Raw genomic sequence first — 26,541 nt, forward strand, 5'->3', positions numbered from 1 at the left:
ATGTTGCCTAATGCTGCTTAAATGTGTCCCTGGAAAGTTACATCCAAATCTAGGAAAAATTATTACTAAAAAATAATTCAGCAACAAACAATCCTTTATTTTTCAAATTTTCAAATTCTAATTTTCATGTATTTGCTCTAGAAAACCAGTATATTAATTACAGCATGATACTGTAGGACTCCATAAATCCTTCTTATGAATTGTCCAAAGGTTGACCTAAAGAGGTCTGATTAATCATACCTATTTTCCTGTTCCCCACTAAGATGGAACAGCATAGGCTTTTTAAGCCAAGGCCCAATTATACTAAATCTATTATTCATAAGATTATAAATACGTGGTATGCATAGAAATACCTATGCATAGAAGTACCGTAGGGTAGACACAGACATTTCAAAGAAAATTAAAATTGTTCTGTTATTTTTAACTCAGCTATCTAAGCAGCATCTGCAACATCAAGGTAATATTATTAGTAATTTATTTGTTTTATAATTTTTTCAAACAACTTTGTTGGATAAGTTTGTATCATTGTTTTTTGCTTGTATAATAATTAATAGTACAGCAGACATTTTGTGGAGGGTCTGAGCTTTAACTATTTTTGTCCTCAGTTATCAAATGTAAACCAAAAAAAAGCTTTTAAGTTCTATAAGTTAAGTAAACTTCAATAGCAGGCTGACTTTAGGCCTATGCATTTCAGCTCTAACCAAATACTTCGTTTTTTTCCTAGGAAGGACTTGAGTGTGAAGTTTCCCGAGGACTCTCCCATCACCCTTCCCAATCTGCTGAAGTTCATTTTGCGTTACTCAGACCCCATTTCTGCTGTTGGGAGCTCAGCTGATCCACAAACCAAAGAACGTCTTCAGAATGAGGCAGTATTACAGAAAGGACACATATCCCACTTGGAGAAAGAGATTCATAAATTAAGAGCAGAAATCACTGCTCTTCATCGGGCTCAAGCCCAAGTAGAATCCCAACTTTCAGATGCCAGGAGAGATAAACACAGACTACAAAAGCAAAAACAAACACTGGAAAAGCAACATAGTGTTCTTCAGCTCCACAGTGAGCAGTTAGAGGCCCTCTATGAACAGAAAACCCGAGAGCTGGAGGAGATGGCACTGAAGCTTCAAGAATTAGCAGATGCATCAGAAAACCTCTTAACTGAAAATGCTTTACTGAAAATCCTGGTGGCAACAATGGAAGGAAAATTAGAAAATAAAGAATCTGAAAAATCCAATACCCTGCAAGAAACACTTTCCCATGGAACTGATCTCCCGTCACGAGACAACACAAAACTTGCCACTAATATGAGTTCTCCTTTGGCTTCGGAACAGAATAATGAAAATAGGACAGATTGATTTTTAAGCTAATATGAAGAAATCAGAAGGGACAGTTGTATACTGGGAAGATAATTTATGCAAATTTTATTGAAATTCATTGTAAATAAAAATTTTTCTCAGTGGTCTAGAAAATCAAAATGGATGATCATTCAACTTGGGGAAACATTCCCTACATAATTTATTGCACAAACTTGGTAGGTTTGAGACCAAAACAGTAGTACAGATCCTTGAGGATAAGAATCTGAAAAAACGAAGTTCAATTCAAGTGACAAAAACAAACAATTCCCCTTACTAGTTTTTAATCATTCCTTGTCACCATTTCAGCAAGTTTTTGAAGGGCTTAAATGATTAACCATTTAAGAATTGCTTTGAGAGATTAATAAAGCAAATGATTTAAAGGTCTTAGAAGCTAAATATTTGATTGGTGAGCATGGCAAAAGCTGCTATTTTTACCTGGCATTTTACTGGCCAATTTTATTGGTATTCCCATTTTAAGCAAAGCTTTAAGCTAGTAAGTTACTACTATTCACCAAATATCATCTGCCTTTAAGAAGTAAAATAAAAATAAAAAGCAAAGTTAAAAGTTTTCCTTGGTGACCAAGTGGAGGAAAAAAGGATTTCCCTAAAATTTGAAGAAATGAACAGTATTTCATAAATTATTAGTCCTATAAAAACCAGACATGGTTCTCAAAAATGGGGTTGTTAAAAGAATTTGTTAGATGATCTCAGCATACTTCATAAGATGCAAATAAATGTGAAGTTGCCTTTGAATCACTTTGCTGGACTAGCTGGATTAGGGATTTGTTTTTCCTACAGAGCAAAATGATGAAGAGGTAGAAAGCTTCAGAAGTTGTTGATGTGAATAAGTTAATGGCTGTCCATCCTAGAATTTGCTCATCTTTGGCTTGTGCACTGCTGTCTCACACCTCCACTGCATTCCTTTCAACCTTGGGCTTGATGTTGGTTCTCCTTTAATTCATGAAACATAGGCAACCATTAAATTTGCACTTTCAATTCTTTCTAAACCTAGAACACCTTCCAGCATCCCCATCTTAAGTTTCCAATGAAATATGACTTCATTGCCCAATAAAGGAGGCTTTACTGCAGAGCAGGGGTTCTTAACTTGGGATGGGAGAGTGATATGAACTTAAAATTATTTTGATAACTATTTCTATGTAGTCTTATGTATTCTATATTAATGCATTTAAAAATATTCTGATGAAAGATACCATAGGTTTTACTAGACTACCATGACAAAAAAGGTAAAGAACCCCTGCTGTAAAAATCTAAATAAATCCCTCTCACCAAAACAAAATTTTTAATAATAAGGAAATGATGGAAACCCATTTTAATTTGATTTTTTAAAACAACATTTACTTAGTACATAACTCAGCTTTCCCCACCATAGTTCTGTTACTTTCAAATTTTTATATACTCAATTGGCTAAGCTAGTGATTCTTTAAAGTTAGGCACTGATTTTCTTTTAATCACTAACATTTGAATTAACCCTAACATTAAAATTTTCACTGTGCCTTGTTAAATCTATGCTCTTCTTTTACAAAATTCATAGCAGTGTACATAGATTGATTTAAAACAATGAGTTAAAACTTTGTGGGTTTTTTGTTTGCTTTTTGAGGCGACAAGCAGGCTAGATTGTGATTAAAGACCTTGTTTTCAAAACTGAAATCCTTACCTCCTAAACTTCATTAGTCACCCCCTAGTACTTGATAAGCATTAAACCATGTGCCCTGCGTGCATGCGCTCATACACACACACATGATTTTGAATGAACATTAGGATAGTTGCCTATAGGTTATCACATGCTTGCTAAATGTTTTTGGAGCCGAATTAGAGAATTCCAGTCATGCTATACTGATTTGCTGAGGAAGGTAAAATTCAATACGTATTAGTGGGATAGTAACTAGAAATTTTGTTTCTGAAAAGAAAAAAGACTTAAGCCTCTTGCCATTCCCTTCCAGTTCAGAAAACATTAAATAGCAGGAAATAGTCTGTTACTGGCTATAATGGGACAATTGGGTTTGTTTAGACTAAAAGTGGATTTCATATCTTCACGTGTAAATCATAGCAATTACAGCAAGCTAGCACTAAGTAATGCCAGTTGTAGGGAAAAGGCATTTCTATACTTTTAACATGCTTTTAAAAACACATAGGAAAAACTGCTCTGCTGCTATAAATTAGCCTGGCAACCTTCTGGACTATCCCCACGTAGATTACATATCCTTCACTGGCTCCCAGACAATACAGCAGCTTCCTTGCAATAGTTTATACAGTTAATGTTAACAATATTCATAGTTAACTGCCTCATCTACCTATAAAGGAGAGAGACTTTTTTTTGGCCTATTGCTTCCTGCAATAGAAGCCAACTTCTAATTAAGTATCTCTTATTTTCTATAAATTTAACCCACAGGACTAAAAAACAACAGCTCTTTCTTTACATATTTACATTTGTGATTCCAAACTATGCCAGCTGATGGCAATTTGAGTTTTCCAACAATTAGAACTTTTTCGTGGCCATGGGGCTCAATCTTTAGTACTGAATTTACCATTACAATAACTTCAGACCAGCAGCTCCATGTGCTATATTATTTTTTAAAAGGAAAAAACAAAAACCAAGTGCTTCTGGTGCCTATTTACAGTTCACAGTTTTGTTAGCTAGTTCACATTACAGTAGTAGCTCCATCAAAAACAGGCTCAGCTAAACATTCAAGTAACAAAAATGCTTTGATTTCTTTTACACCAACAGGGCCTGGTCTGTCCATTGCCTGCAATGGACAGTACCACCAGAAAGATTAGCCATCTCCCAGGGCCAAGGAGTTTAGGTTCAAGACACAGGTCTCAGTGCATGCAATAACAAAACCCAGAAAGACCATAATGTAAATTTAAACTTGGTTCTTCTTAGAGAGCAGCATATACAAGTTGTTCTCCAGTTTTTCTGCTGGTTGTACACAAGGTTTAGTACCCATGATCATTTGTGCCAAGGACTTATCCATGGACTTCTGCGCCATTAGGAGTCAGCTTGGCTTTTCGCTCCACACACGGACCTTTAGCGGAATACTGGACCAAAAGGAAGGGTTCTTTGGTTTCTCCATCACCCACAATGCTCTCTTCATCTTCTGACTGGCTGATACGCTGTAGGCGCAAATAACACCAACAGCCAAGGATCAAGGCCCCTAGGGCAGCAATGGCAATGAGAATGACAATAACAGTAACCACTCCAGTGGTGGGGCTGTGGTCCATAATAGACATGGTCAGTTCTTGGGGACAGCTCACAAGCTAAAAAGGACTTCTTTCCACTTCTGTGGACTTAACGTGGTCCCGTCAAATGCGAATCCTGAAACAAAAAGCAAGATATATGTGAATGCAGCTATGTTTGCATCCCATTTCCAAATGGTAGTAAAAACTCTATAACAATTGCCACTTAATTACTCCAGGATTCTTGATTTGGATCCAGCTTTATAAAGAAACAATAATTTCCTATTCTTGGCTATCCATCCATAGTAGATTGCCCTCACTAGATGAATTGCCTTCCCCTCCCCCCCCCCCACTTTGGATAAGAGATCCTAGTCTTTGAATGATTGGATTTCCCATTTTAACCAGATAACATTTTTTCCCTTCACTCCCCTAGGAGTTCACTGACTCATTTTTAGTTTGGGAATGGGAGGGGAAGGCCAGCTCTTCATCTGACTTTTTTATCTAACTTTTAGATCTACTTGATTAAGGAACACCTTTAGCTAAGTAACAGCTATTAAAAACCAGATAAATGGAAAGATCCATAGTTGTGGAAGTTTCCTGTGATTTATAGCTTCAATAAATGGAGATGATGATAATTTTACATTTTAGAAAATAAAAAAAAATTGAAAAAAAAGATTCAGTGGCATTTAATGTCATAAGGGAGAAAGTGAAACTACTGCTTTTGGTCCTAAATAAAGCTTACATGTTTCTGCAGATCACCAAGTATTTGAGTGTCTGGTACATCAAACAAAAGTAAAAAATATAGTAAATGTCAACAAAACAGTCTGGAAACACAAGCTTTGCAAAATCAAACATTTATAGAACACAAATGTACATGACTGTTCTGACACATCACATATAGTAATATAAGAATAAGGGATAGTAAGGGAAGGCTTTTAAAGGAATGGGGTCTTAGCCTTAACCCCAACAGAGAGAAGATGAGTCTTCTGTTCTAGCACAGGGAAGTGACAATAGCTGAAGAAAAGACCTCAGCTTGACTAGAACAGAAGGTTCACACTGGAATGTGGAAAATAGATTTGCCAGGATTTTTTTCTTAAACTTTTTTATTTTCAAAACATATGCATGGATAATTTTCAACATATACCTTTGCAAAACTTTGTGTTCCAAATTTTTTCCCTTCTTTTCCCTATTCCCTTCTCCAGACAGCAAGTAATCCAATATATGTTAAATATGGACAATTCTTCTATACATATTTCCACAAATAATATATTACACAAGAAAAATCAGATCAAAAAGGAAAAAGATGAGAAAGAAAACAAAATTCAAGCAAACAACAAAAAGAATGAGAATACTATGTTGTGATACACAGTCAGTACCCACAGTCCTCTCTCTGGGTGCAGATGGCTCTCTCCATCATAAGATCATTGGAACAGGCCTGAATCATCTCATTGTTGAAGAGAGCCAGGTCCATCACAACTGATAATCAACGTAATATTGCTGTTGCGCCATGTACAATGATCTCCTGGTTCTGCTCATTTCCCTTAGTATCAGTTCATGTGAATCTCCCAAGGCCTCTGAAATCATCCTACTGTTCTATTCTTATGTAACAATAACAGTCCATAACTTATTCAGCCATTCCCCAACTGATGGGCATCCACTCAGTTTCCAGTTTCTTGCCACTGCATAAGTGGGTCCCCGTCCCTCCTTTATGATCTCTTTGGGATATAAGGCCAGGAGAAACACTTTTGCCAGAATTTTTGATGTTAGTTTGTTGAGGCAGCATGGGATAGTGGATAGAGAATTGGCCTTAGAGAGGAAGAACTAAATTCAATTTCTCCTGACATAGTGACTGTGTGACTGGGCAAGTCAGAGGTTGTGAGCATAGAGTTTTGTCTCCTGAGAGTGAGGGAGTAAAAATACAGGTCCAGTACCTATTCCCTTGTTTTTATCATAGGAATGGAAGCAAACAAAGTAGCCAGTTTCTAATCATTCTTGAATATGACATTTCCCCTTATATAGAAAGGAAAATTTCCCAGAAGCTTAAATTTGCACTATTAAGTTTTTGAGAAATCACAACCAAGAATAGCACAGTCAGTAACCATTAAATACCTACTACAAATCTAGTATTGCTGAGCGCTTGGTATACCAAAACAAAACAAAACAAAACAAAAAAAAAATGAAAGTATCTTCTATTAGTTGAAACACGCAATTAGGTTCCAAATATATATAAAGTAAATACAACTAAGTCTCAAAATAAGGGGCAGCCTTATGAGATGACCCTAAGATGGACTCTGAAGGAAGTTAATTTTTTTAACAGGAGAGACAGCATTCAAGGTATCTACTGTGTGTGATACACAGCAGAGCGGCCAGTTTGGCTAGTCTTTAATGTGCAAGTGGGGCAATGCATAAGGAGTCTGAAAAAGCAAGCTAGCAACAGATGGTGAAAGGCTAGCGATTTCTATCTTACCTACTTAGGTAGGAGAGAGTCAGTGGGGTTTTTGGTCAAGAGAGCAACAGAGACTTGGACTTTAGAAATATCATTTTGGCAGCTGTGTGGAAGATGGATTGGAGAGAAAGTGACTTGAGAGGAGGATGAGTAGGGAGGCTAGAATAACAGCTTAGCCAAGAAAGTAGGGAAGCCTGACCTAGGGTAGTGACTGTGTGAGCAAAAAGAAGGGGATGCCGAGATGGACGGCCTGAAAATAAAATCAACAAGACTTAGCAACTGTCTAAATGGAGGAAAGAGTTGAGGGTAATCAAAGTTACAGAATCAGGTGAATAGTCAGTAAAAAGTTAGAAAGTTAGAAATAAAAATGTTTCTTGAAATAACAGCAAAAGTTGATAAATAAGGCTTACCTCCAAGAAAATATATTCAGTATTTTAATCAAATCATACTCAGAGAGAGAAAAAAGGAAAAGGATCCATATCATACAAAAATATTTATAGCAGCTTTCTGCACAGTAGCCCCAAACTGGAAACATTGGAGTATCTGCCTATTAAGGAATGACTAATCAAATTATCATATATAAATATAATTAAGTAACTACTACCTGTTTATTATATGTAATATAATTACTATTACACCATAAGAAAAATGAAATGGACAATGTCGGGGAAACTGGAAAGGTTTCTATGAATTGGTGCAAAGTAAAGTAAGAACAATTGTTCTTCTATATGTCACTACACAGTGACAACGTTACTACAGAGAAAAACAACTTTGAAAGACTAGGACTGTGATCAATGCAGTTATTAAATACAAATAGAGAGGACTGAATATGAAATGTGCTACCCACTTCCTGCCAGAGGCGTGATGGACTTCAAATTCAGAACAAGCAAAAATATTTTTGAACATGGCCAATATGAGAATTTGTTTTGATGGGTTATGCACACCTGTTATCAGAGTTTTATTTTGCTTTTTTGTTGTTTAAACGAATGAACAGTGGGTCAGAGAAAGAACAATTACTTATATAAATTTTTTAAAACAACCAAAAATCATTCTCATATCCATCATCCCCATTTGATCCTCACAACTACCCCGAGATAGGAAAAAAAGACTTTTGAAAAAGGAATCTGAACAACTTGAAGATTTAGGGGTTTTTCTGATTTTTTGAACTACCACACATGTTGTGAGCATCCAATGAAATAAAAACTCTGAAAATATAAGAAATGTAAGCTGCTATTTCTAAGTACCTAGGGTTCTGGAATAATTCCTATCCTCAATCAGTAACATTCTACTATGGAAAAACAGTATGAATAAGGCACAGTAAATAATTAATATTAGAGCAAAGTAATCGGGGAACATTTGAGGGAGAAAGTACTCCCAACTGTTGGAGTAGGGACATGGGAAAGGGTGGTAATTGAACTGAGTCTTGGAGGAAGAAAAAGAAGTCTAAATCACAGAGATAAGAAAAGAACATGTTTTCCAGGAATAGGAGATGGACTTGTAGCAGAGAGGACTGAAATGTTAAATTATAATGCTGTTTGACTAAAAACATGTGCAGGAAGAATAGATTGAGACCATACTGCAAGGGCCTTCTGTCAGGATTAGAACATTTGTATTTGATCCTAGAGGCAACATGGGAAAAAAGGAAGTTTTTGGGGAGTGAAACTCCACATTTAGATGTAGTCTTAAGAAGGTTAATTTTGTTGTTGTTTATCCTTTGTTCTTTGCAAAGATCCAATGACTTCATAGGATGATGTCTTGACTCATGAGTGAATTGTATTTTGCACAAAGTTGTCATCTTCACTTTTCCAGAGTAGCTATACAAAAGTCTTGGTGACCAGTGATGGGACAGGATTCAGTGGATGACCTTGACCTCTGTGATGTTCCACCTTCACAGCCATTGGAACAAATTGTTCTCATTGGAGTCACAAGGAGAAGTACTTGTTCCCATGCTTGAGGTAGATATCCCCCTAACTTGGAGATGAGTTTGAGTTACTCAGTCTGAGGGAGTCTGTCAGTTACTCTCAACTTGTATTAGCCTGAATGCTGAGACTGGTGGGTGGCCAATGCTTAATCTAAAGGACCCCAGATAAGAGTTGAACGCCAGGCAGACAATCATAAGGAGATGAACAAACCTGAAAAAGGCTCAGCAAGCCTTCATGCAAGAAATGCTGTTCTTCCCTGAACATCCCACACCCAAAAAGGTTCCTTTATGAATTGCATGGAAGATCGACTAGAGAAGGTCATGTTCCACTAAGAAAAAGCTTGATATTTATATGAAGAAAGGGTGGAGGGAGTAGTGTGCTTTCTCTGTCTCGAGAAAACAGGAAGAAGGATTTCCATTTCCCCATCATCGTATATGATCCAAGGACCACTTTTAAAACATCCTCTAAATTTAAGGTACCCATATACCCATAGGTATAAAGAAAAAAATGTTTAAAAAAAAAAAAAAAAGAAAGAAAGAAAGAAAGAAAAAGATACTGTCCCTACCACCCTCAAGGTGGTAATCTTGAGTGGGATCCAAGCATATATCAGCTTAGAAGCAATAGAAGGAATTATGTATGGGGAAAATGTTGATGCTAGTAATTTTCACAATAGTGAAGAGAGACCTAGTTTTGGAGGCAGGAAGACTTGGTAGCATTACTGCATGCAGTAATTTTTCTTTATAAAATGGCTTACTTTCTTCTGTTTTGTCCTAAAACGTCCTTGACCCCATTTTATTCCAGGGAATGTGCCATCCTTCTCCCTAAGCATTTGCCAGTTCAGTCTGTATATTTCAAGCCCAAGGATTCTGAGTCCAAATTAGTTTTGGAAATGCTAAGCTATATAAATACTGAGCTTTCTAAGTAGCTGGTGATAATAGTATCTAGCCTACCACAATAACCCAATTTGGAGCTCACTTAACTACTCAAGTAAAAAACATCAAGGGCATCAACTATTTCACAAAAGACAGGAGAATATTCATAATCCATCAAGTTAAAAAAATATTTGGAGAGATTTAGATAGAAGGTAGAACTTCCCAATAAGGTTATCAAACAAGAGAATGGATGAGAGAAATTATAATCTTCTTCATCAATATTTAAAAGATCAGTGATTTCAGAGTAGTACTATCTGCCAAAACAATTTAATTAGCATTATAGTACCAATAAAGTGGAAGACACAGTACTAAATAATGGGTGTATATATAGCTGGGGGGTGGGGATCTCTGCTGTCAAAGAGCTTACTTTCTATTGGAGGGGAAAAAAGAAGGAATAGAATTTGTAAGAAAAGATTATTGAGAGAGAGAGAGAGAGAGAGAGAAAGTAAGTGTGTGTGTGTGAAGGGGAAAAGAGAAAAGACTTTCCCTTTGAAGATATCACATAAACTGAAGTCTTTAAGGAAGATTATTCCTTTGCTACTAGTGCTCATCTAGGTTTCAACTCTGTCATCATTTTCATCATTCCTCACCCTGGATAAACTCATGACCACCATCCTGGAGATTACTTTAGAACTTTGTTATTCAATCTCATTTGTATTCTCAGTTGTTTTTCCTTCCTAATTGGAGGGCTAGAAGGGCGGAGCAAAATATTCCTTTTATAGCCTTTTATAGAAGGCTCAAAATCCTAAACTTTATCTGCAACAAAATACTCTGCTTGGTTTTAACTCTACCATCATATTCATCCTGGGTACCCTCCAACACTCTTCTTCTCTCCCTTCAACTTCCTTTTTTCTACTGACTTCCCCCATTTGACTATAAACTCCTCCAGATCAGAAGCTTTCATTTTCTTATTTATATTTCCAGTGCTTACACAGACCTTGGTAAATAGTAGGTAATTAATAAATGTTGATATGAAAAATTAAGGCTTCTAAGAGGGCAGGTGATAAGGAAGTACATTCTAGGCAAAGGGGAAGGTTCAGAGCTAAGAGAAAGTAGCACTACGCCAGGGAACACAAACAAGCTAGTCTGGTTATAATGGAAAATGCCTGAAAAGGAATCTTGCACATTTGGAAAATCCCACTGGATCTATTGGTGGGAGAAACATTTGAAAACAATTCAGGAAAGTTGGGTGTCTAGAAGGATGGTGGTATCTTCAATAAAAGAATGAAAGATTGGAAATTTGGAGAAAAGGAGGAGCAAGATAACATGTTGAATTGGAGACAACTACAGGACACAAAGCAGCCAACTGGGATTGCAGAATTACAATGCAAAACAAAGATTAAAATTATATATATGTAGATTTGGAAATTAGATCAACAAACTTAAGAGAACTGATAAAAATCACTAAAAGAAGGTAATTTGTAAACAGATTATCAAAAGAGTGGCAGTAAACCAAGTTTATAGGCATTTGTTAAAGCACTTACTATGTGCCAGACACTGTGCTAAGTGTTAGTGATATAAAGAATGGCAAAAAGCTGTCCTAGCTTTTAAGAAGCTCACAGTCCAATGGGGGAGATGCATGGAAACAACTATATAAAAACAAGGTAGAGAGGCAATCAGATTAAGGAAGACTGAGAAAGGCTTCTTGGAAGATATGGGACTTTAGTTGAGACTTGAAGGAAGCCAAGAGGTAGAAATCCAGACATATGGAACAGCCAGCCAGCTTAAATGCCTGGAGCTAGGAGATGGAGCTGTGTTGAAGGAAAACGGTGGAGACCAAAGTTTTAAGGGACTTTGGATCAGGACATGGATAAGGATCCAATAAAAGAAACCGAGGAACAGGTAAGAATAGGAAGATTGTCACAAAGTGAAGAAAGAGAATCCAAAAGGTCAGTGTCAATAAGGATGAGGAATAAGAAAAGGCCTTTGGATCTGGAAAACAATTTCATTAAAGGCTACCATTTGACTAGTAAGAAAGCCCACTGTAGAGTTGAGAAGTTAGTGGGAGGTGAGAAAAAGGAGGCAATGAACATATAGCTTTTTACACAAGAGAAACAAGATACAGGACAAAAATCTGAGTGGATGGTGGAGTCAAGTGAACATAAGGACAGAGAAGATACAGGTGTGTGGGTCTGGCTACAGGGAAGGTATCAGGGGATAAGGAGAAGATCAAAGCTGGAGTAATGTGAGCTGAACTCAATCACAAGAAGAGAGGCTCAGGTCACACAGGAACACCTATGTTTTCACTTATCTGAAGGCTGATCTAAAACCCAAAACCAAAACAACCAAGGATGGCCAATCTTATGATGAGGTTATAAGCTCATATTCAAACCCCTTATAACTCAGTAGGATCTCTTAGAGCCTCATGGAGGTCCCAAGAGTCTAAGGTCATCTCTCTGCCACAAAATATGCATTCTAGGACCTCAAGAAAGAGACTCTTCTTCTGAGCTAGCTCCTAAATGGAGGAGAGGGTATATGATAAATAAAGGTATAAACTTCCCTGTCATGCATAGGATCTTCCTTCAAGATGTTGTTTTTTGTCTCGTTTAACATAAAACAATCCATAACATGATTCCTTCCATGCTTACTTGGGGGAGGTGGGGGGGGAGATTCACTACACCCACACAAATTCCTTGCTGACTCAAAGTCACAGAAGAGAAAAGGTTTAGAGAATTGGTCCAAATCATACTGTAAAACAATTTGGAATTACATGAGAAAAGTTACCACATACTTCATGCCATCTGGCCCTGTGACCCTACTACTGGGTTTCCTTCAGCTCAAGGAGAGAAGAAATGGTGTTCCCATATACAGTGACGGTCATACCAATTCTTTTTGGATATTAAAAAAAAAAAAAGAAACTAAGTAGTTTCTGACATACTAGTAGATGACTGAATAAACTGTCCTACCTGATGGAAATATTATGGTTTTAGAAAAAACAAAATGAGGAATTCACAGAAGCATAGGAACATCATGTAATGATTCAGAGTAAAGCATAAGAAGGAATATGTGTGTATGTGTGTGTGTGTGTGTGATATATATTACAATAATGTAACATACATATACACATACCAAAAGGCAATCAAATTCAGATTATATGAAATAATTAATTTGGGGTCCAATGAACACACTTCTTGTTAGTAGAGAACTGACAGGATTACGGGAAATGCATGTTAACAAATAAAGTGAATCTTGCCTAACCTCTAAGAATCTTAACTTTGTAGCAATTGGAAAGGGAGATGAAATCTATCAGTAAATGTGGCTTTAAAAAACAACAAAGGGGCAGCTAGGTGGTACAGTGGATAGAGCACCAGCCTTGAAGTCAGGAGGACCTGAGTGCAAATCTGGTCTCAAACACTTAACACTTCCTGGTGTTTGACCCTGGGCAAGTCACTTTTTAATCCCAACTGCCTCAGCAAATAACAACAACAAAAGGGCATTAATAAAATATTTTAACAGTGTGAGACCAAAGAAGCCATAAGCAATTCCAGTGAATGTTGTATTAATTACTTACTATTTCATATGAGTTTAGCGTAAATAATACAGGGTTAAATGAATAACAATGGGTAGCTCTGGTGAATAATACAGAATCTCTATTCTCCTGGAGTTTAGTCTAGTAAAAACTGAGAAACATGTGTACCAATAAGATGCTAGGATTTACATCTGTAAGGTATTTTTGAAATTATCCAGCAAATCTCTATGTGTACTTCTCAGATTTATTTTGCAGGTGAGAAACAGGCCCCTTAAATGACTCACTAAAATTACCATAATGCAAAACCCATGATGGCAAGAACAAATAAACTGCAACAGACATGAGAGCAGCTTAATCCACAAATTTGGAGTTTCTGGTCATTATTCTATGAACATTTATTGAATATGCTACATAGCAAATACCATGCTAAGTCCTAGGGATACAAAACATAAATGAAATAAATAGTACTTCCATTCAAGGAGCTTATATTTGGGGTTATTTTGTTGTCCTAGGTCAATTTGGCTGGAGCGTAGCTTGTTTGAAAGGAGATAATGGGAAATCAGTCTAGAAAGATACACTGGAATCATATCATAAAAGGCCCTCAAGGTGGACCTTATTTTTTTTATTTTTTTGGTTATACACATGGATTAACTCTTTAAATACACATTTCTTTATGAATCATGTTGGGAGAGAAAAATCAGAACAAAAGGGAAAAACCATGGGAGAGAAAAACAAAAGAGAAAAAAGAAGTAACCATAGCATGTATTGATTTACATTCAATCTCCATAGTTCTCTTTCTGGATGCAGATGGTGTTTTCCATCCAAAGTCTATTGTGATTGCTTCGGATCAATGAACCACTGAGAAGAACCAAGTCTTTCATATATGATCATCAATCAATCTTGTTACTGTATACAATGTATTCCTGATTCTGCTTGTTTCATTCAGCATCAATTCATGTAAGTCTTCTTTTCAGACCTTTCTAAAATCGGCTTGTTCATCATTTTTTACAGAACAATAATATTCCATTACTTTCATATACCATAATTTATTCAGCCATTCCCCAACTGATGGGCATTTCATTTTCCAGTCTTTGCTACCACAAAAAGGGCTGCCACAGACATTTGCACATGTGGGTCCTTTTCTCTCTTTTATGATTTCCTTGAGATAAAGACCCAGTAAAGGCACTGCTGGGTCAAAGGGTATGCAGTTTTATAACCCTTTGGGCATAGTTCCATATTGCTCTCCAAAATGGCTGGATCATTTCACAACTCCACAACAATACATTAATTTTCCCACCTCCCCTCCAACATTTATCATCTTAGCCAATCTGAGAGGTATGAGGTGGTAACTCAGAGTTGTTTTAATTTGCATTTCTCTAATCAAGTGATTTTTAACATGTTTTAATATGACTATAAATGACTTTAATTTCATCACCTGAAAACTGTCTGTTCATATCCTTTGACCATTTATCAACTCGCAAATGACTTGTATTCTTATGCATTTGACACAGTTCTTTATATATTTGTTTTAGAAATGAGATCAGGCGGATCTTAAATGAAAGACCTTAAATTTTTTTGAAGAAGCAATAAGAAGCCACTGGGCTTCTTAAAATGGGTAGTGACATGATCAAATCTATGCTTTAGGAATAGCTGATTCCAATAGGAATTGGCAGCTGAATTTTCATTTTTTCATATGAATTTTCATATTTTTCAGATGGATTAGACAAGGGTGACAGTCCAAAGGCCAAAGAGATTAAGGAGTCTATTGCAGTAGTCCGGGCTGGAGGTGATGAGGTTGTAAACTGAGATAACAGTTATGAGTACAATTGGGAAGATGTGAGATGTTTGGAAATAGAATTGACAACATTTGGCAACTGATTAGATGAGGGGACTGGGAGGGAGGATCATGGTTGTCCAAGGTTGACAATAAGGATGTTTGGCATATCAAGTTAGAAAGAAGAAAAGATTTCCAGGGAAAGATAATGAGTCCTGCTCTAGACATGTCAAATTTAAGAAAACTGGATGACAGCCAGCTGGAAATATTCAATAGGCATTTAGTGATGGATGACTGGAGCCAAAGATATAGATTCAGGTATTGTCTCATGGAGATAACTGAACCCATGGGAACTGATGAGGTCAGTAAGAGGGTATAAATAAAACATGAGAGGGCCTAGAATAATGCCCTAGGGATTACAGGGTAACATATAGAAGATGTTCTAACAAAAGAGACTGAGAAGGAGCAGTTAGAGAGGTAGGAGAACCTTTATGTCATGAAAACCAATAAAGAGTCGGTATCAAATGTTAGAGAGGAACAAACAAGAAGATAGATGAAGAGAAAGGACTGAGAAAAGGCCAAACGATAGAGGAATTAAAAGATCACTTATCTTGGAGAAGAAAGGAACTGTTTTTTTTCCCTTTTTTTGAAATCCTCAATCCCTGACACACAGTAATCCCTTAATAAATGCTTATTGAAGGAAGTTTTCAGAAGAAATCAAACTTATCAATAGTCACACAAAAGCTCAAAATGAAAATTAAAACAATTCTGAGAGACAAATCCCACTTCTCATATTGGTTAACATGACAGAAAAGTAAAATATGTTGGAGGGGATGTAGAAAAATTGGAACACTAATGCATTGTTGGTGGAATTGTTAACATGTCCATTCTGAAGAACCATTTGGAACTATGTCCAAAGGGCCACAAAACTGCGCATATCCTTTGACCAGCAATATCAATATTAGATCTATATCCCAAAAAGAAAAAAAAAAAGAATCTATGTGTACAAAAACATTTATAGCAGTTCTTTTTGTTTTGACAAGGAATTGAAAACGGAGGAGATTCCTATCAACTAGAGAATGGCTAAACAAGCTATGGTATATGACTGTAAAGGGATATTATTGGGCTATAAGAAATAATAAGCAGTGTGGTTTTAGAAAAACCTGCAAAGGCTTATATAAATTCATGCAAAGAAAAGGGAATAGATCTATAAGAATTGATCAGCAGGAAGATTTCAGAGAGGCCTGAAGAAACTTATATGAACTGATGCTAAGTAAAGTGAGTAGAACCAAGAAAACATTGTACACAGTAACAAAAATTCTGATGGACATTGCTTTTTTCAATGAGATGATTCAGGCAATTCCAATAGATTTGTAAAGGGCACTAAGATTCCAATAGATTGTGTGTCCAATAGAAAGCCATCTGCTTCCATGAAGACTGAATGTGGATCAAAGCATAGTATTTTCACTTTTTTGTTGTTGTTTCCTTGCCTTTTCTTTTCTTGATCTGATTTTTCTTGTGCAGCACAATAAATGTGGAAATACAAAAATTGTACACGTTTAACACATACTAGATTGCTTGCTCTCTAGGGGAGGGGAGGAAGGGAAAGTGAAAAATTTGGAACACAAGGTTTTGGAAAGATTAATGTTGAAAACTATCTTTGCATTTATTTCGATAATAGAAAGCTATTATTAAAAAAAAAAAAGAAAAGGAACAGAACCAAGAGAACATAGTACATAGTAACAACAATAATGTAACTATGACCAATTATGTATGACAAATTACTCCAGGACAATTCCAAAAGCCTCATAATGAAAAATGCTAGTATCTGCCTCAAAAGAGAAAACTGATGAACTCTGAAGCTAGACTGAAGCACACTTTTAAATTTTTCTTTATTTTTATTCCTTTTGTCTGTTTTCTTTGCAATGTGGCTAGTATGGAATTTTGTTTTGCATGACTTTATATATAAAATTGATATCAAATTTCTCACCTTCTCATGGAAGGGAAAAGGGCCTAAGGGAGAGAGAAAATTTGGAACTCAAAATTAAAAAAAAAAAAAAAAAAAAACCATGAATGTTAAGATGTTTTTACATGTAATTGAAAAATACTTAAGAAAATAAAAAATATATTTTAAAAATGCTTGTTGAATGAGGAATGAGACCATATTTCCACCTGGACCATGAAGAAGACAGAGAATAAACTTTTGGTACATCTGTCTTTGCTCACTTGTGACAGGAAATTCTCCTTGGGAATTCCTTTCAGATTTCTGCTTCTACAGGCCAGATGGCAGCTGGATCTACAGACTGAGGTGTTCAGCCAATTACAGGCTGAAGGGCACTCAAGACTCAGAACTCATTCACTGTTTTATGGAAGTCACCTAAGTCCTCTTCCCCAGAACTTTACATAGGGAGCTCTGGACCGAGAATGGCTTATGGCTAAAACACCAAGATCCTTTGCAATCCTGGGATAAGAAAGATACTAAGAGGACACATCTCTGAATAGCTACCCTCAAACCATATAGAACAGCTTTCTACCAATCAGCATTTTTACTAGTATCCAATCCAAGTCCCTCCCCTAGTACTTTACACCCACTTCCTTTTATCTTATTTTTTATTTTTAGTTGGCTCTAAAGCAACAATCCTTTCACATTGCAAGAGACAATCACTGCTCCGATCTTTCTTCTCCATGCTGAGCTTACAAAGCTGGGCCTTTAATAGCATGGCAGGGGGCAATATCTCCTTCTCCACCCCTGAAAAGGGAAGCAAGTTAAACACAAGCCTGTTTCTATTTGGAAGGCAAAGGCAGGAGGGAAATCAAGCATCCGTCCCAAAGCTGGCAGGAAATGGGAAATCAAACAATGGAACTAAGATCGGCAAGGACGAGGGAAAACCTGGCCAAAACCGCCTCCAATTAAACCAATGTCTTCCATGTCACTATGAGGGAGGAAAAGAAAGGGAGTGGGTGGAAGGGGGAAAAGGAGACCTGCAGACGGGCCTAACAGCTTAGATTGACTTCCCTGAAGCTAGGAGGAATATAGGCTCAAGCAGGGCTCAAAATAGGCAGCAGGATTCTCATTACATCCATTCTTACAGCCTCCAATCTGGAGGGAGAAAAAGGGAACCTCCTGCCATCTTGTAAGGAGCCGGAAGGTGAGACTTTTGAAAGACTTGTTCTAGCCAGACCATCTAAGCAACTCAGTAAAGACTAAGTCCTTCAAAGCAGAAGTGATTACCTTTTTTCCTTATCACTGGGCCCTTTTGGCTGGGCTACTGAAGCCGGTGGCGACTTTTCAGAAAGTTTTAAAATGCCTAAAATAAAATACAGTTATCCCTTCCACATCAAGACTTTACCCATCTTGATTGTGATATATGGTAGGTCGGCATTAGAAATTTAATGGGAATTTTGGGGGTGTTTTGTGGATGTCACAAGACCACGAGTAGACAACACAGAAGAAATTTAGAAACTTAGTAACGCATAATATATATATATATATATATATATCATATAATATCAACCCAAATTTTACAATAAGGTAAACCCCCCACAAAAGAAAAAATTCAGACTTTTACAAAGGGAGTCAAAAAATTTTACATGGAATTTCCAAATTAAGGGGGTGTCACGTCCTCTAACCCCCTCAATGAAGAAGGGATAGATACAAAAGAAAACCACTATAATTAATTATAATTATCAAACCTAATATTTTTCAAGTTTATGGATTCTGGTTAAGAACGCCTGATTTAAAAGATCCTTTCTTTACTATTGTGATTCTTCCTTTACTAAGACTTGCAAAACTCAAGCAAGAAAGAGTAGTGGCAAGTAGAGCTCAGGTTTGTGCAAAAGTGACCTTTTTGCTTTCTAAAACTGGGTTCTTACAGAGCGCAGACATTTGAACCCCAAAGAAGTTCTCTACTCCCAGAAGGCTGCGGGTGGGTTCAAGAAATCTGTCTGATCTCTCTGGACAAGGTCCCCTTGCTAAAGCAGGCCTATCTGTACTAGCTCCCTTAACACCGAGACTGGCACAGCCATTAGAACTGTGCCTTGTTCACGGAAGGTCCTGACAATCTGTTGCTACAAAGCATCTTAAAAGACCAAGAGGGGCGTGAGCAGCTCACAGCTAAGCTGCCTTTTGGTAAATGGCTTCTGGAAGAGGCTGCTCAAACAGCAGGCACAGGAACTAACCGCAGGCAAAGCTAATTGGAAAGCTCAATCAGCTGTTTCTCCCAAGAGAGAGCCAGCACATGGCTTTCTGTGAGAAGAAACTGAAAAACCCTGACCCTTCAGAATAAATGCTGTGATGGGGGAGGGGAAAGGGAAGTGGCAGAAGCATTCAGCCTGAGGAGGTCAGAAAGCAGTGGTGGCCAGGGCCGCTCCTGGAGACATGGCCCATCTCAGAGGCTCGTCGGGTTGCAGATGCTATTAGCCATCACCTAAAAGCTCAGGTGACTTTTCCTCCATCGGAGCTTGAATTTGGAGTCAAGTTAAATTATCAGGGCAGCAAGATGGTGCAGTGGATAGAGTGCCCACCCTGAAGTCTGAGGAAGTTAAAAATCATTTTAATCTAGTCTGAAAAAGAATAAGAGGTAGGATTTTTTTAAAAGCACTGTTAAGATTTGCAAAGTGCTTTATAGAGGTCATCTCATTTGATCTTTAAAACGATCCTATGAGGCAGGTGATATTCTCTTCATTTTACAGATGAGGGAATCAAGGAAGAGAAGTTAAATGACTTGTCAAAGACTGCTTGGTAAGAATATTCATTTCTTCCTGTACGCTAAGCATGTCAGATTTGGAGCTGGAGGACTTTGGTGAAAATCCCAGCTTGGCCACAGTGTGACATTAGGCAAGTTACGAAATTTTATCTCAAAACCTCAATTTCTTTATTTATAAAGTGAGGGTTTGTACTGCATGCCTGCTCCAGGCCCCTTCCATCTCTAAATCTCTTACCCTGACCCACTCCTCACTATGTTATTACAAAACTCTCATGGAAGTAAGACTGAACTTGAGGCTGCAAATTGTTCTCGAGGGACATGTTCCTGAGTGACCTTTTTATGAAGGGATTCAAGGGAGCAGACTCTTGAGAAATGAAAAACAAAACTTTGCACTAGATTAATTCAGGAATGATACCACTCAGAAATACACTTACAGGTTCTGACTAAAGTTGCACTAACTACATACCCTGCAGGGTATGTGCTATTTTTTTTTAAACTGTGAAATCAGATTGTGCTATTTTTTTTAACTGTAAAATTGTGTGCAGCCCTCCTACCCAGTAGTTGATCTTCATAAGCTTCAAAAGAAACATAAATGCACCCATTTTTAAAATGTAAACTTTCAGCATCCAAGTTATTTGCATGTTGCAATTCCCCTCTCCCTCATTAGAATGTGAACTTCTTGAAGAAGGGAACTGGGTTTTAGGTTCCTCCTTTCTTTCTTTGTATCCCCTAGAGTTTAGCAAACCATCTGGGCACTTAACTAAGCTGATGGCAAACCAATCAGGGTTTGAAAATTTAAGGAGAGTGCTAAAACACCACCACAGAACTACCCCAGGAAAAGATGAGCCTTTAGGAACCATTTATCAGGTATTCTGTGTCTGTGTCCCTCTTACTTCAGAGATTGGGCCTCTAGAGTCCCCCTTCCAATACAGGCTCAGGACTGAGTATATTCTCTGGAACTGTGAACTCAGCAGAGGGGGGATAGACTGGGAGAGGGGGAAAGTCCTTTTGTTCTCGAAAACCCCAAGTTTCCTCATCTTTTGGAAGAGAACAGTACATGTGATAGAAAGGAAGAGAACCCAAATGATGGGGGCCTCAGAGGCAACCTAGACCAACCCCTCACTTTACAGATGAGGAAACTGAGATCTAAGAAGTTTAAGTGACTGGCCCAAGGTGACACATAAGTATCACAGGGGGGATTGAAATGTATGCCTTCTCATTCCAGCATCAGTACTCTTTTCTACCACACTGCATTGCCTCCAAGTATCTGGGTGAAGGAACCAACAGAGCAAAACAAGGAAACAGGTTATCTATCAAATACAGAGGGTTTATGGATAAAGTGCCTCTTTCTTCCCACTAATCAACCAAATACTGTTTTTTGTTTGCTTGTTTGTTTTTTTTAATGAACATTAGATTGTAAGCTCCTTGAAGGCAAGGGTTGGCTTTTGTCTCTTGTGGTATATCCAGTGCCAAGCACATTTTTATTTTTCAGTCATCTCCAACTCTTCATGACCTCATTTGGGGTTTTCTTGGCAAAGATGTGATTTGCCATTTCCTTTTGCAGCTCATTTTACAGATGAGGAAACCGAGGCAAACAGTTAAGTGACTTTTCCAGGGTCACACAGTTAGGAAGTGTCTGAGGCCAGATGTGAGCTCAGGTCTTTATATATTGCATCACCTCGCTATCTTCAAGCACATAAGAGTAAACACTTAAATGTTTACTGATGGACTACTGTAGTGGCAACCAGGGTCTCTCTTTTTCCATTAGGAATGGAAGCCCAGGAAAGACCAGTGAGGATATAGGTGCAGATGGAGTATCACCAAATTTCAGAGTTAGAAAGGATCCCAGCAACTCATGCCTGTAAAAGACTCTTCTACAAGAAACTCAATCAATAGCCATCCAACCTTTAATTGATGATCTTTAGTGATTCTTCAAACAAAAAAAGATTTGGACTTTTTTTTTTTTTTTAGCAAAGAATTTGACAATCTGGGTAAATCTGAAGAAGGACAACAGGCATGGAATATTTTGCATATTTTCAAACAGTTGGCGTTGATTGATTTTGAGAAATTATTTTCTCTATTTCCCCCCACATATCCACATATTCTTTTATTTTTTGTTAAAAGGGATGCGGTCAGCCCAGCCCAGACGTCAGGAAGACCTGAGTTCAAATCTAGCCTCAGACACTTCCAAGCTGTGTGACCTTGGGCAAGTCACTTAACCCCAATTGCCTCAGCAAAAAAAAAAAAAAATAAAAATCTATATATGTACATGATGATTACAAAATTAAATATAAAAATGAAAGATATACAAGAATACTACATGGAGAAACTGTATACACAATGTTCCCCTGATTTTTACCAGATCAAAAGTTTTGGCATAACCTGTTCTGAGTCAATTCACATAGGTTCTCTGTGATTACCTTATCATAGGCTAAGATGTTGGGGCAGCTAGGTGGAATGATGCATAAAGCACCAGGCCTGGAGTCAATAAGACTCAATCTTCCATTTGCCTCTGTTTCCTCAACTGTAAAATGACCTGGAGACAAACTACTCCAATTTATTTGCCCAGAAATCCCAAATGTCATGAAGAATCATACATGATTGAAAAACGACTGAATAACTGTTAGATGTTGATGCCTATCTTTGTAATGCTGTACAGCATTTTAGAATTTCATCAGGATTCAAAGTCAAGCTCACTGGGCTGTAGTTTAAAATATCTTTTTTCTACAACCCTGCCTCTCTCCCCTTTAAAAAATTATGAGTTTTATTTGTCAATCTCCATGAGATCCTTCTGAGGAATTTATCGAGTCAAACTGAACAGGGATTAGAGAATGGAGTTTTGTAAATCTCACTATATCTATACATCACAATAGCCATAGTTAGATCCTCATATTTCTGGGAAAGGACCAGCAACAATGGAAAAAAATTACTTATGCTACTTACTTCACAGGGCAGTTGTGAAGAATGGTCTTTATTAAAAAACTACTGTAAAGTGCTTTATCTATGTGAGCTATTATTAAGATGTCTAATGCTATATGTTCAAATTTCCTCCGAGGAGCTATAGATCAGGTAAAAGCTATCAAAAGGGGGCTTCTTTAAGCCAGGCCATGACTTAAGCAAAGCATAGTTTATCATTCCCTTCACACTTACCCTAAATATCTTCCTTAGCCCCTTTCCACCCCCCACCCCCCAAAAAAGCAAAGGAATAATAATCCAAATGTTAAGGACTTCTCAGGGTTATAAACACTGTTCTTTCTCCTACTTCTTCCAAAGCTTTAGCAGTGGATTTTGCTAGGAATTGGATCCCTATCTGTGAAATATATTTGCATTTTATCTGGGGGCTCCAAGGGACAGAAGGGCTCTTCCCAAAGGAAAAATTACCTGAAGGTCAACGAGATAAATAATTGGGAGAAGAGGTAGGGCCTGACACTTTTAAATCACACAGCCTACTCCATTATTTACCAACTCAGGACTATACCTTACCAAAGGCCCCAAGGAACAATTTTCTGGATGGGCCTTGGTATCTCCAGTCACAAGCTACACAGCCAGTGAGTTTGCAATTCACACCAGATGCACCAGCAAAAGGCCTTTCTCCTCATTATCCTTTCTGGCAGCTTTTTCCTTTCCCTCCCCTTGGTGCTAGTTCATTAGGATTAATCCACAGGAGTTTTCCAGAATGCTAACGGAGGCTAAGTTCCACAAATAGAACTCTCCATCCCAGGAGCTGCCAATGTCATTTTAACTTAGCTCAGCCCCCACCAGCATGGCTTGCATCAGGGGCCCAAGTTTCTCTCTCCCCCTAGATTCTTAAGGGGATGTTACAGTCATACCACTAAGTCCCTCTGAGGAAAACCAGCCATTTGGGGCTGACTTGCATTAAGTTGCTCACTCATTCATCCACAGGGATGGGGTGGGGTGGGAGTGAAGGTGCTGGAGTAGACTTTACAGTGAATAATCAAGAATTATTTATAAATTTTAACACATTCCAAAAATCAGATAAAATTTACAGATTCTCTGCATTCTTTGAATGCACACGGAATGAGAGCAGTAGGAAGTACAGCAAAAGAGACTATGGATTAAGTTTTCCCCTAGGAAATCCACAGAGTAGGTAATATAAAGTTATACAGAGATCCTCAACTATACCACCTGCTCTCCTAACTTTCTCCTTTTACTGCACACCTTTACCATGTATCAGGTTGCTTGCTGCTGTATTGGGGAAGGGGAGATGAGAGGGAGGGAGAAAAAAGATGAAATGCAAACTCTTACAAAAATGAATGGTGGAAACTATCTTTATATGTATTTGGAAAAATAAAATACTATTGAGAAAAAAAATAAAAACTAAAAAAAGCTTTCTCCCTCTGTCTTTTTAAACACTTAAATCCGTAACTGAATGGATGAGAGTTAGAGTAGGAAAGAACTGTCACCTTGACTTGGGGTGGGGGAGGAGAGAGGAAAGAAGGCAGATCTATAGCATTTGGCTTTATCAATGTAACACACAGCACCTTCATGTTTATATTTTCCTCACAAAAGCCTTATTAATTATTCTGTATTAGAGGCAACAAAACAATTAAAGAATATAGAAGACTGCTATAAAAGTCAGGAAGACATGAGTTCAAAATCTTCCCATGACATATTGGCTGTGGGATGAGCAGCAAGTCCCTTAGCCCGGTAGGGTTCCAAATCAGAGGCTAACCCGCATGACTGGTGGGAGATTCTGTACCAAGCCAGAGGGCCCTTCTATCGGTGAAATCAAAGACCCAGACTCTCCATCTCCCTTTCCCCCTAAAAGAAAAATTCCCTTACATATGGAAGGCAGGGAGATTATTTTAAACTGCAGCAAACACCTTCAAACTTTCTCTTTCGTCTCCAAAGAAGTTACGGGAGACTCGCCACGCTAGAGACATCTAGGCTATAAGAGGGAATCTGAAGGAAGGGAGCTGAGCCGAGTTCCTGGGACCCCGGTGCAAATCATACTCATGGTCAGCCTTGCTCGTTACGAGAGGAGGGAAGAGCGCGCAGCATCCCCTGGTCTCTTTCTCCCATTAGCCTCTCCTGGGCTCGTTTTATACGAGCAGCACCCCCCACACTCGGGCTGCACAAGAGCCGACACCTCCTGGTCCAGAGGAGGGGCAACCGGTTTCTGCGGCAAGGCCGCCTCTCCCTGCCTCCCCGGGCGGTGGGGGAATGCCTAAGCTGTCCCATGAAGCCTGGGGAGAGGGGGAGGAGGGGTGGGCGCCGCGGGGAGCGGCTCGCAGAGAGCCAGAAGGAAGGCGCGCCCCGGGGGGAGCGCAGCCCGCGCAGGAAGGGGCACCTCCGCTTCTCGGGAGCGCAGACGCGAACCGCGGCGCTCGGGGACAGGAGGCGGGGGAGCGCGGAGAAGTCTCCGAAGAGAGGAGAGACGGCGGGAGAGAGCTCGGTGACCCGTTACTCAGCTCGGTCCCGGGCGAGAGAGAGAGCGGCAATCAGCTCAGGGACTCGGCCCAAAGGAGACGACCCCACCCCACTCCCGCGCAGCCCCCGGCCCCCCGGGGTCCGCTTCGCGGCGGCGGCGGCGCAGCGCCCTCCTCCCGCCGCCGCCGCTTCCTTTGTCCCGATCTCTCGGCCGCCGGGCCCCGGGCCGCGGAGACAAAGACCACCCCAGCACCCCCGCGACCGCTTCTGGCGCCGTAAGCACCAAGCCCCCTCCGCCGCGGCTCCGGAAAAAGGCGCGCCCCCTCCCCGGCGTGACGCGCCGCAGCGCCCAGCCCGGAGGTGCCAGTCCCCCCGCCCCAGCCGCGGGCGTCGCCATGCCCGGCTCCTCGCCTCCCCGGCCCCCTCGCCGGTGCGCGCGCGGGGCCGCCCCCGCCGCCCTGCCCCCTCCCACGCTGGGTCCCGCGCCGCGCGCTCCGCCGGACCGCTCGCGGAGCCCCCCGCCCCCCCAGCCTCTCGTGCGACGCGCTCACCATGGCGCTGCTCAGACGCGGCCGCCCCGGCGCTACCTCCGCCCCGGCGCTACCTCCGCCCCGGCGGCTCAGTCCCGGCCGCGCACCATCCCGGGAGGGGCGGGGGGCGAGGAAGGAGGGACAAAGCCGACCGAGAACTGCTCTGCGGCGGCGGAGCAGCCCCGCGCTGCCTTATAGAGGGGGGAGGGGCGGGAGGGGCCGGGGCGTCTGCCAATGGGAGCGCGGTGCCTGTGACCGACGGCGAGAGCAGCCCGACCGGGAGGGCGATACGGGTGAGCCGGTCACATGGGCTCCGCCAGAGAGGGGCTCTGAACCTCCGAGTGGGAGGGGGAGAGCCGGGGGCGGGGCTGGGGCTGGGGGAGCGCCGCAGGGAGGAGGGGCTCGGGCTGGGGGAACAATGGAGCAAAGAATTTGTGGGGAAGAGGAGGAGGAGGAGGAGAAAGGGGGTGGGGCTAGGGGCACGCTGAGGAGGAGGGACGGGAGACGAATGGGGGCATCTTACTGGCTCCGGGCAAGAGGAGGCGTGGCCCACTATCAGGTGGTCAGCATACACACACGCTACACACGGTGCGCGCATATTGCTTGTAGGTATCTCCGCGGACCTGCCTAAAAACAGACAACGGAGAGGACCGGCGGGTCCCTCCTGTCCCCAGGTCCGACCCACAGCACCGGCCAGAGCCTCCCCGTCACGGCGCCCGTCATACAGCCCGCTCTCATCCCGTTCCACCGAGGGGTTTTCCCGGGTTCTTCCCTCTTCAGCCCCGACTTACCTCGCGGGGACCGAAGCCGCGCCGGAGTCACTG

General features: G+C 40.0%; 2 protein-coding genes across 5 annotated transcripts in view; one reads left to right on the plus strand and one right to left on the minus strand.

The window, feature by feature from the left end:
• TXNDC11 (thioredoxin domain containing 11) overlaps nt 1-2,530 on the plus strand; it is a 55,632-nt gene extending 53,102 nt beyond the window's left edge. For all 3 annotated transcript variants that reach the window (XM_031944541.1, XM_031944529.1, XM_031944536.1), the window contains one exon: nt 725-2,530. In XM_031944541.1, the coding sequence (XP_031800401.1) occupies nt 725-1,352 (628 nt within the window). In that variant the 3' untranslated portion in view covers nt 1,353-2,530. The remainder of the gene's footprint in view (nt 1-724) is intronic.
• On the minus strand, nt 1,404-26,541 carry SNN (stannin). Of its 2 annotated transcripts, none has more exons than XM_031944554.1 (2): nt 26,509-26,541; nt 1,404-4,686 (listed from the first exon to the last, which is right to left on the minus strand). In XM_031944554.1, exon 2 carries the CDS (start codon nt 4,599-4,601, stop codon nt 4,338-4,340), a length of 264 nt encoding a protein of 87 aa, XP_031800414.1. In that variant the 5' UTR covers nt 4,602-4,686; nt 26,509-26,541; the 3' UTR covers nt 1,404-4,337. The 2 variants fall into 2 exon arrangements, with proteins under 2 accessions (XP_031800414.1, XP_031800408.1); XM_031944548.1 differs by lacking the exon at nt 26,509-26,541 and adding an exon at nt 25,739-25,965.

The sequence above is a fragment of the Sarcophilus harrisii genome, chromosome 1, assembly GCF_902635505.1.
Source record: "Sarcophilus harrisii chromosome 1, mSarHar1.11, whole genome shotgun sequence".
NCBI lineage: Eukaryota > Metazoa > Chordata > Mammalia > Dasyuromorphia > Dasyuridae > Sarcophilus > Sarcophilus harrisii.

Bases quoted from the DNA above. Each gene is read 5' to 3' on its own strand.
- SNN (XM_031944554.1), bottom strand. From the start codon at position 4,601: ATGTCTATTATGGACCACAGCCCCACCACTGGAGTGGTTACTGTTATT.